The sequence below is a fragment of the Neovison vison genome, chromosome 13 (assembly GCF_020171115.1).
Source record: "Neovison vison isolate M4711 chromosome 13, ASM_NN_V1, whole genome shotgun sequence".
Lineage (NCBI taxonomy): Eukaryota > Metazoa > Chordata > Mammalia > Carnivora > Mustelidae > Neogale > Neogale vison.
The window spans coordinates 29475444-29486473 of record NC_058103.1 but is presented as its reverse complement, the minus strand read 5'-3'; the positions used below and the strand labels follow the sequence as shown (position 1 = coordinate 29486473).

Genomic DNA, 11030 nt, shown 5'->3' with positions numbered 1-11030 from the left:
GCGGGGCCCTCACGCCTCACCCCCGCCCCTCCTCACCTGCCTGCACAGCGCCCGCTCCCCCAGCCCTTCCCCCTCGGGTCTCGACCCAGCCCCCGCCCGGGTCCCACTCCACAACCCTCTCGCGGGCCTCCCTCCCCTCCCTGGCCTCCCCCACACCTCGCCCCTCCTCGGCCTCCCGCTGCCCCCAGCCCGGCCCCGGCCCCCGCCCGCTTGCCGCTCCGGCCCTGGCCGGCAGGGGCCGCTCCTCGCGGCGCCCGGGGCCCCGCCGCCGCCCGCCGCCGCCGCCCGCCTCCCCGCCCCTTCCCCAGCCGGCGCTCCCGTTACGCCGCGGAGCCGGGAGCCGGAGCCCGCGCCCGCGGCGGCAGCGGGAGGCGGCGGCGGGGGCGCCCGGGCGGCGGCGGCGGCGGCGGCGGGGCCTGCGGGGCCTGCGGGCGGGCGGGCGGGCCGGGCCCGGCCAGGCCGCGATGGCGACCAGGAAGGCGGGCTCGCGGCTCGAGACGGAGATCGAGCGCTGCCGCTCCGAGTGCCAGTGGGAGCGGATCCCCGAGCTCGTCAAGCAGCTGTCGGCCAAGCTCATCGCCAACGGTAGGCGCCGGGCGCGCCGGCCTGGGCTGCGGGGGACACCGCGCTCTCCTCCGGGCCGGGCCGGGCCGGGCCCGGGAGGCGCGGCTGGGTGAGGGCAGGGGCGCGGCCGGGATCGCGGGCGCCGCGCCGGTTAGGTGCGTGGGGCTGGGGCCTGGGAAGCCCGGATCCCGGGCGTCACGCGGTCGGGCGGCCGGCGGGCCAGGGCAGTGCCCCGCGTCCCAGAGTTCCGGCGTGCGGGCGGGCTCCTGCGGGGTCAGCGCGTCCGGGGGCTCAAGGAGCCGGCTGCCCGAGCGAGGTCCCAGGGGCCCTGGCGGCCTTCGGGTCCTAAGAAGTTGGGGGCGATGGGGGAGAGTGCTCCCCCGGGGCACGGCCGGGAAGTGTGCAGGGGATTACAGGGTGTGCGTATGCTGTACTGGGGGGGGGGTGTCGAACAGAGACCCCTGGGAAATATGGGTTGTAAACACATGACGTTCAAGGGGCTCCAGGTGGAAGCTCAGACTTGGGGTGAGTATGGGGGGATGAAGGCAGGGGAGATGTGTGCCCTGGGGTTCAGAGAGTGGAATGTCAAAGCTGTAGACCTAGAGAGGTTGGGTTTGGGAATATAGGGGAAACAGAGTCAGGAGAGTCAGAGAGAGCATATGGTAGAGAGAGGTGGGAATGTGGTTGAAGAATGGGGTTGGGGGGCCTAGGGTTTTGGTGCCCAGAGGGGGAAGGGGTCGGAGGGAGCCCTTGAGTAGGAGCCTGCTGCTTGGAGTTAGTCTATGGCCCAGCTGACTGAATTGGTTCTTGTACCCAATCAAATCAAAATTGCATCCAAAATCCCATTTCAGAGCGCAGCTCCACGTGGCCTTATTTGTTTTGGAAGCAAGTATCTTTAATATTTGCTGGTCTTTCAGTCCCCGCCAAAACTGTGGGCACCAATGTACTGATGAGAGGGCAGAGGTTTTGTGTTATTTCATCCCTGGCAGCTCGAGGCTGGGTGAGCAAATGTTGGCTGAACAAACGATTGAAAGAATGAATGAATGGAAGACACTGCTCTAAGAAAGGACATCTTGCTATTTTCAGCCTTCTAACCTCAAACTACCCAGAATTGGAGAGGGATGTCAAGTGTCTTGTTCAAGAGTGGTTTATGATTGTGTCTTTTATGGTGTTAGTGCTTTGAAGTAAGAACTTCATTTTGAACATTCTCAACTATGGTACCTTGCTTTGGTCAGAGGTTCCCTCGGAGGCCGGGGGTGGGGGGGTGGGATGCAGGCACCATAACTCTCCTAGGGGCATGGAGGGAGGCATAGATAGACCTATCTGGGTTCAGCTCAGTAGAAAATGTTGCCTCTTCTCTAATTAAGCATTCGAGGAAAATGGTGTGCAGGCCCATGGGCCCTGATGGCAGCTTGACCCTGCCCTTCCTCTAAGGCTCACCAGCTTGTCCTCTTGCTTCTTCTCTCCTTATCTGCAGGATTTTCTCATTTCTTCTTGGAGTTGGGACAGTCCTGCGTCTACTTTGTCACTTCCCAGCTGTATAGGCATAAAATACCTTCCGGGCAGGTTGATGTTAGGGTTAAATGGGTTCATTTGCAAGCCTCCTGGTCCTTTACCTTCAGAGCCCACTTATTTTCTGTTTTATTTACTCCTTCATTCAGCCAACATTTGCGTGCCCACCTGTGCTGGGAACAGAACAGGGCTGAGTGAGCAGCACTGACCAAGCTCCAGCCCTCACGTACTGAACCTCTTCTAAAGAGACCGGCAATGGCAAATACAGAAATCAATATATGGGATAGCTTCATAGTGAGAAGTGATTTGAAGAAAACAGGCGAAGTAATGGGATTGAGAGTGATGAGTTGAGGAGGAGGAGGGACGGCTCACACTGTGGTGGCTTCTAGATGGGCTTTGGTGGCCCAGGCCCATCTTACCTTCAGAGCTCCACAAACTTGGCTTCCTTCCCAGGGCCTGGTCCCTGGGGCTTGAGCCTCAGTCATTATGCAGCTTTTGGGGGAGTGAGTTGTGTGTGGCACAGTGGTCCATGGGTCTGTGTGCAGGTTTGGTTTTGGGAAGCTCATGAGAGATAGATTCTGCCCGAGAACCCACATGGTTAGTAACTGCCATCGCTGGCAAAAGGTCACACGGACGACTTGAAAAGGTCAGAGAGATTGGTCAGGAACATAACAAGATAAAATAAAGAAAAAGATGAAACAAAACCAGAATTACTGTGGCTCTTCTTTGGGGTTCAGAGAAATGTTTGAAGGAGGGTCCTTCCCTTCCTTTGGCTGATGGGGGGCTTCCTGAGTCTGGTGGTGGAATTTCTTCCTGGCTTTGAGAGCATCAACTCCCCCCTAGACCCTTTTGGGTGAACTGGACCTCAGATTCTGGGCAGATTTGGGAAAATCCTTAAGCAAAAGCATTTGCTGGTTACAATAAGGAAAGTGAGTTAACGTCACTTTTGTCATAGTAAGACAGTTTGAAGGCAGCCAGCCACAGGCAGAAAAGAACAGTCTTTGGAACTGGGCAGACTGGTGCCTGAGCCTAACTCTGCATTCTCAGGCAGATTCCTTAACTAATCACTCAGAGAGATTCGGTCTCCTCATCTTAGAATGGGGAGGAAAAGACTGAGTTTGCAGGGGTTGTTACAAGGATCAGAGGAACTGACTCCCAGGGCTCATCAGTCTGACCTGTTAGTATGTAGGCCCTTCATTCATTCATTCCACAGGTATCGAGTACCTGCTACATGCTAGGCACTGTTGTAGGCACTGGGGATATACCAGTGAACAAAACAGACAAAAATGACAAATGTCCTTACTTTATGAAATCCACATTCTAGTGGGGAAGGGGCAGGGAGACATAAATATTATAAGTAAAATTTGTAGGCTGCCAGATGATGCTAAGTGGTATCAGAGGGGAATCAAGTGGGAAGAGGCAGCAGTGCTTTGGGAGTGGGCTGGGGGTGGGGGCCACAAAAGTGTCTGGTTTAATACGTGGCCAGGGAGGGCACCTGGAAGGCAGCATTTAAGATAGGATCCGAGGCTATGGAGGGGACAAGAGCTGAGGCCTGATGAGGGCAGAGAGGTGGCTAGGCCAGATCACCTGGGGCCTTAGAGGTCATGGTTAAGCTTTGGCTTTTCTCTGAATGAGGTGGAAGCCAAGGGAGGGGTCTGAGCGGAAGAGTCACATGTCCTTAGTGCTCCTGCTGCCTGAGGCCTCCCTACTCAGTAGCATTTGCTTCTCCTGGGGCGGGTGCATAGCAGCCCCTCCCAGTAAGGACTTGAAATAGTGGACATGTTCAGAGCACGCTGCTCCGGCCGGACTCCTTTGAGATAAATTAGTTCAGACAGCCAAGAGGTGAATGAGGAAAAAAAGGGCCAATGCCAAGCTGAAAACAGATGCCGGGAATCCATTTTCTGCCTCATAGTCCACTGTGGGTACCACTTTAATCACTCCCATCTCAAAAAAAAAAAAAAAAAAAAAAAGGCAAAAAAAGCCCCAAACCCAAAATGTGTAGCAGCCACATGCCAGGCCTCTGTGAGTTCCAGCTAGGCAGTGATCGCACAAGTTAAGAAGGGTGGGGTGGGGGTTCGAGAAAAGTCGACTCAAGTCTAGATTGTCGCTGCCTGAGGTGTGGTCAGCGAAGCAGCAGCGTGGGTGTCACGTGGGAGCGTGTGAGGAATATAGACTCTCGGGCCCACCGCAGACCTGCTGGGTCAGCCCCTGCACCTTAACCAGGCATCCAGCAGGTCTGTTGGCACGGGGGCCTAGAACTGAGGTGGCGGCCTGAGGGGATGGGAATAAAGATGGAGAATAACAGCATGTCAGCTCCCTGTTGGCTCACAGGTCAGTCCTGGCCCTGGGAGGGCAGTCCCAGCTGCTCTCTCTGGAGAGAGTCCCTCTATCCCCAGAATGTCACCCTTCAGCCTCCCAATGATGAGGTTCACTGCTGTGTGACAAAGTGCATGGCCTCGCACCTGGGCTTCAATCCAGACTCTACCTGTAGCTGGGTGACCCTGAGCCAGTCAGTTAACCTCTTGGAGCCCGTGTTCTTCATCGCCCTGACAGGGTTCGTAATCGTCCTCCATTCAGGTGGCTGTGAGCTAGAAACAGGTTGATCTATGCAAACTTTGCTCCAAGCAAACTCTGGTATTGATTCCCTCCAGCTGACTCAGTATAACCCTGGGCAAGGCAGGCCATGTCCTGGATAACACCTGGCTGGGACAAAGAATGGGAGCCCTGGAAATGACACATGAGCTTGTGCCTGGTCAAGACTCCCACGTCTTTCAGTAACAGAAGTGGGCCTTTTGGAGCCTGCACCACGGCGGCCAAACAGCCAGCCACTCCCTTTCTAAGGCAGTGTCTGCTTCTCCTTCCTCTCCCAGTCTGCTAATCTTCTTAGGTAAGCTCAGTTACTGAGCTTACTTAGAACAATTAGGCCCCAGATGGTTGTTTCTCCTTTAAGGGATCATCACTGTTCTGATTGGGTGTGATTTTGAGACATTTTAATTACCTCTTCGTGATGGGCAGGTAGGGAAATGGTGCCTGAAAAAAAGAATATTTCTGGGACAGAGTTTGGTTACAAAATGTGTGTAGACCATTGAGTGGGAGTGAAGTTCTTGCATTTGCCACTAGCTGATATTCCCAATGGCCTTGGTGCCTCCAGACTGGTGGCATGCCCCTCTGGAAATGGGCTGAGTTCCCGGACAGCTCTCGGGTCTCAGGCCTCTAGAATCTTTCCTGCCCCTCTAGAGGCTTCTTTGGAAACAAGGCTGGGGTTTAAGCAAGTCAGCTGTGGGGTAGGAAAGTGGCACTGTTGTTTAGAATGGCTTCTTTGGTCATTCCCAGGGTACTGCAGACTGCTAGGAGTCAGACTCTCCCTAGACAGTGGGGAAGGACAGTGAGACCTTGATGCCACTCCACCCCAGCCTTCCCAGGGCAGCCATCCTGTTTTTAAATACTCTGTTTTGTTGTCCTCTGAAGGACACACCTTTGTGGCAGACCATATGTCCTGATTTTTGGATTCAAAAGAGTCACTTATTTGACAACAACATATTGATAGCTCTTGAGCTAAGCACTGGGGCTCATGGTCACTGTAGTCAGGACAGAAGGACCATGACCTTGTGGCTGTATACAGTGGGGCCAGGACTGTTCAGCTTTTCTCTGGCCGCCTGCTTGGAGGGATTTCAGGTTCTGAGGATTCCTGACATTGATCTGCTTGGTAAGCCAGCCACTCTAGTGTGTCCTCCCGTTACCTGGGCTTCCCCTTCCCTGCCCCTACCCTGCACCCACTGGCTGGTGTGGCCTCATGGAGCCTCTCATTCACGTTGCTCATTGTCTTTCCACCTGTGCTCATGCTGTTTGCTCTGAAGTCTTCTCTGCAGGCCAGAAGCCTACCCGTCTGTCATGGTCTGGTTCAAGTTCCTCCCAGCTGTCCTTCCTTCCCCAAAAAAGATGTTTGCCTCAGAAAAAAACAAGGGTACAGTGTTAGAACCAGATGGGTCTGAGAGATCACACTATTATTTTCAAACTGTGTTGTTGAGGAACCCCTCTGGGAACATGCATTAGGGCCTGGTGGCTAGGTAGGCAGGGCTCACTCACTGGAGCAGTGATACTTTTTACTAAGGTTTCCTTGGAAGGAAGGCCTAATGTGCTTTTGGAACACATTTGAAAGCCACTGATCTGGTTGTAAGCTCCCCATTTTATAGATGAGAAAATAGGCCCACAGAAGTGTCCTCCCTTAAAACCACCAGCTGGCAAAGTGGCAGAAGCAGGCAGGGTGGGTCAGAGCTCCAGCCTGTGAGTGCAGTTGCTTAGTTCAAAGTGAGCTGCTGCTGCTTCCTAACTCCTAACTTCCTAACCTCTACTTCCTAACTGCTTCCTAACTTCTGAAGCCCTGTGTGTAAAGTGGTGATATGCATCCAGAATCCCTCTTCTGAAACTCTTGGTGCCAGCTCTGTTTCTGAGTGCAGAATTTTCCAGACCATGGTGCCTATACCAGCCAGTATGTGACACTCGGGCTCCAGGAGTGGCTCTTCATAATGAAACAACACGCCACTATTTTCTGCATCGAAACATGCAAACAGGCCTTGCAAAGGGACAGATAGATTATAAATAGCCTCATGTTGGTTCAGTTGAGGTTTTATTGCCCAGTAAGTTAACAAAAACAAAACCAGGTTTTGGTTTTTAGAGAGTTCTAGATCTGGGAAATTATGCATAAGGGATCACGAACCTGTAGTAATAGTGCCAAATGTGTAGGGCAGTTTTAAGGACCAAATGTGAAAACAAGGAACAAAAAAACCGCACCTAACAGTGCTTAGCTTGCTGCCTGCACAGAGTAAGCCCTCGGTGTGGGTCATGGTGGTGGGTTTATCATCTCCCAGTTCAGGGCTGTTTCTCCTCCCCATGTGGTCTGTCGTGGCTCGTGCCTTGTCTCCTCCCCCAGGTGGCCAGCCACTAGAGGCTCTGCTCGGGGAACCGTCAGGCTCCCAGTGTGTACTTGCTGTGCTGTGTTGAGGGGAGGCCTCGGAGCAACTGGAAGCGGCCTCAGGAGGGCAGGCCACGGGGTCTTCGTAAGTGGGAGCAAAGGCCGCAGGACAAGCCCTGTCTTGGGGCTCCCACCAGGGCTGTTCACCTTTGTGGCTGGTGGTGTCACGTGACTTGGGGCCCCCCAGAGGGGCCCCGGTTGTCAATCCAGCTTGCTGCACCTGAGTTCCCTTTCCTCCTTGCGCCTGCGCCCCAATTTTGTCCAACTGCCAGCCCTTCCCGTGTGCCCCGTGCTTCACTGAGGGTATGGGCCCTGGTGGGGCTGCTCCCTGACTGTGATTGGTTGAGACCTGAGCATGTGACTTAGTTCTAGCCAATGAGACACCAGGGGCCTTAGCTGCGGAAGGGGCTTCTGAAGAAGATTTCCTCTTGCTCAGTAGTAACAAACGAGCCTTCCCGGCGACGGGAGTGGTCTTCTGCCCTTGGAAACTGGTGCTTGGCTTCTGAGGCGGGGAGCTGCGGCCGTCTCGTGGCGGCGAGGCTGACGCTCAGAGCGCGGCAACGCAGAGACGCAAGATGGATGTGGCTCCATGCCTGCAGCGGCTCTTGTCTGAACATCATTTATGTGGAGCAGAAAATGCCTTCTTGTTGAAGCCACGCCGAGTGGACGTCCGGTGGCTACTTGCCGCTACGGGTTTTCCCTCCTGTGCACCTCCTCGTTTACTCGGAACACCCCCAGCTGCCCCGCCGGCTTGGCACCGGTGCATCATCAGGAATGGCCTTCGTCCCTGGTTCCCAAGTGACCTCACTTGGGTAGATTCCTGCCCCTCTGGGTGACCTCATGCTTGGCAGGTGGCGGAGGGCTGCAGGCCTTTCTGTGAAAGCCAGTGTTTCCCATCTGAGAAGCCAAGAAAAGGGAAGAGGTTTTCTGAGCTCTCTCGAAACCATCCCCATCAGCTCCCAGGCAAGGATGAGCAGTGTTTGGCAGACGGGTCGAAGGAGTGCCGCATGCTGTATAAAGGGCAGCCGCAGGCCCCGGGAAACCGACCAGTGTGGCTGCAGCCCCTGTCTGTCTGCGCAGGTCCGCCAGGTGCGGTGGAGGTAGAAGTGCCAGAGTGAGGCGGGACGCACGTTTTTTGGTCCTTTCAGAGGCCTGCCAGACCTGGAGTCAGAATCTCCATGCATTTGCCCTCCCAGGGACCTTGTGCGCCTCACTTGATTCTCTGAAACCTTTGTTTTCTGGACTTTGCAGGTTTTAAAACTGTGCTGGTAGGGAATGTTCATTGCTTGAGCTTTTGCTATGTGCCGTGTTCTGGGCATGAACTTTTACGTGGATCTCAGTTCAGTTAATCATCACAACAACTAGGTGAGGAGCAGGTCAAGGGTCACAATTCTTAATCAGGGGTAAGTAGACTGAGGTTTGGAGATGTTCTCTGAGCTGAATTCTAACCTACTTGTAACTCCAGTTCCATTATTCTTTACACCAATAAATGGTTTTCTAAGCTTGTTGGATGGAAGAATCACCAAGTCAGCTCCTGGGGCCCCATTCCTAGTGATTCCAATGCAGCAGGTCTGGGGCCTGCGCTCCTATAGGCTTGACAAAGCTTCGCTGTGATGCCAATGCTGCCTGTCCGTGGACCTGCTCTGGGTAGCCCAGAACTAAGGGAGCCTGCACATTCCCAGACCACTCCTGTGGGGTAGTGGTCTCCCTGCCAATATAGGGGCTGGAAATCTGCATTTTAAAATAGAGGCTTAGGGAGTTGTATGGTGGTGGGGCAGGTCTGAAGCTGTCCCTTCAGCCATAATCTTTAGCATTTAACGAGTACCTCCTGTGTATGAGGCCTGCACCAGAAGAAAAGGACTGAGTGGGTCAGCAGCCACAAGAAGCTTACAGCTCAGAGCAGTCACACAGTCTCTGGGCAGCTGAGTCACCTGGGGCTGGTTAGCAACTCTGATTCCCAGGCTGGGCCAGAGTCCTGCTTCAGGAGGTCTTAGTGGGGTTAGGGTTCAGAAAGCAGGATTGTTAACTAGCATCGTGGTTGTAGCCCAGGAAGTTCTAGGACCAGATTTTAGACATGATTGTCCAAGTGGTGGGACAGTGTCACCAGTAGCTTGGGCAGAATAATGACAGCGCTATATACAATGCCCCAGGGTGCCACTGTGTTACTGGGGCCTAAGGGCAGGGTGTGCTTAGGTGACAGTGGGTAAGGCCTTGCAGAGCGCCAGGAGGAGGATCTTGGGCAGTTGTGGCTTTGTCCCAGTTGGCCTGAGAGTTTGAAGCACTGAAAATCCCGTGTCCTGGGAACCCCCTCGGCTCTGGGCAAGCAAGACCGTCATTTACTCTGTTGGGCAGATGGAGGCATTTTCGCAATGAGGAAAGGAACCTGGTGCTGGAGAAAGTAGTGGGCTCTGTCCTGTTAGACATGAGATTAGATCCTGGGTCTAGCACTTACTGCTTGTCTGGCTGTGGGTGTGTTCCTCCACTCCCCAAGCCTCCCTCTCCAGCTCCAAGGTTGTTCTGAGGAATATAAGGGATAATGCAGCTAGTTTCAGGCGCCAGCAGTCATCTGAAGCTGCCCAGATCAGGAGTTCTATGTGTGGCAGCAGGGGAGGAAGGCCCGGATGGATGCTTAGCCCCTGATGGGGGCGAGTGGGGACGAGCAGGCTGGGTGACGATAACAGTGAGGATACCAGAGCTGTGCAGGGGGGGGGTTGGGGTGGGCTCCCATGATGCTGAATTGTGACTGAGGCCCAAAGCTGATGGCAGTCACCGTTAGCTGGCTAACGGTGACTGCCATCAGCTCCCAGAACTAGTCAGTGAAAACCTGGGGCCTCTGCTCAAGTCTGACACACTCCTCAGTCCTCCTCCTGCGGCTGTTCATTCTGTACTTCTGTGTGGGGGTTCTGGGACACAAATTGGGGACGCCACAAAGAACGTGACCACTGGGCTGTCGGTCCCACAGGAGCAGGGCTTTTTGCTGTTTTGCCCATTGCTCCGTCTCCAGCACCATGTCTGACACACAGCAGTTCTTTGACATACCGACATGCTCAGTTCATTGTTCAAAGAACAGCTTGGGTGTTGCCCTTGAGGAGTCAACTTAGATTCATGTACTCCTCAAACACCTAGTGAGCGTGTGCTGGGTGCCAGCCCCTGCCTGACAACCTGGAGTACAGTGCCATTAAGACCATGGTCATGCTCGAGTCTAGTGCATGGAGAGCCGGCATCTATGTGCTTGGGGCTGGGAATGGTAGAGGACAAGGGCGGGGGGATCCAGGGGAGGGAATGTCCACCTGAGACACTGAGACTCTTGGTGCTGTCTCTCTGGTGACTGGATGGCCCTGCCGGCCTGGGGTTCTGGGTGAGTTCTGGCTGATGGATTGCTGTTCAGGCTGACTGGATGTCCGTGACCTTCTCTTCCTATGTCTCTTGTGCAAGCTGAAGGGTCGATGGTTGCCGAGTGGCCCTTCCCAGGGAGGGGTTCCGGGTCTCTGCTGCCTCTCCCTGTCCCTCCAATTTCCTCACATTCAGGCTGGCTCAGCGCCCCTTGGCTGTGAGGCCTGCCTCCCCTGACTAACTGCCTTCTCTGGCCCTTGCAGGTTCGAAGCCTAACAAGAAGCAGCTTTTTATTCTCAAGTAAGAAGTGTTGAGATGGAGAGGAGAAGGGAGTTGAGGGAAATTGGAAGGGGAGGTGAACCATGAGAGACTATGGACTCTGAAAAACAATCTGAAGGTTTTGAAGGGGTGGGGGTGGGAGGTTGGGGGAGCCTGGTGGTGGGTATTAAGGAGGGCACGGATTGCATGGAGCACTGGGTGTGGTGTAAAAACAAGCGTAACAATGAATTCTGTTACGCTGAAAAGAAATTTGAAAAAAAAAAAAAAAATGAAGTGTTGAGTTGATGAGATGATATTGCTGGGCATGCCAAGCGCATGCCTTTCCTTTCTCTGGCCCACCAGGCCAGGAGAGTCAAGATCTCCACGGAGT

The 11030-nt window shown here is 54.4% G+C and overlaps 1 protein-coding gene across 2 annotated transcripts in view; it reads left to right on the top strand.

The window, feature by feature from the left end:
* Nucleotides 1-449: 449 nt before the first annotated feature.
* The window catches only part of TTC7B (tetratricopeptide repeat domain 7B), a 247564-nt gene continuing 236983 nt past the window's right edge, over nt 450-11030 (top strand). For both annotated transcript variants that reach the window (XM_044230241.1, XM_044230240.1), the window contains exon 1: nt 450-585. In XM_044230241.1, coding sequence (XP_044086176.1) covers nt 465-585 — 121 coding nt within the window. In that variant the 5' untranslated portion in view covers nt 450-464. The remainder of the gene's footprint in view (nt 586-11030) is intronic.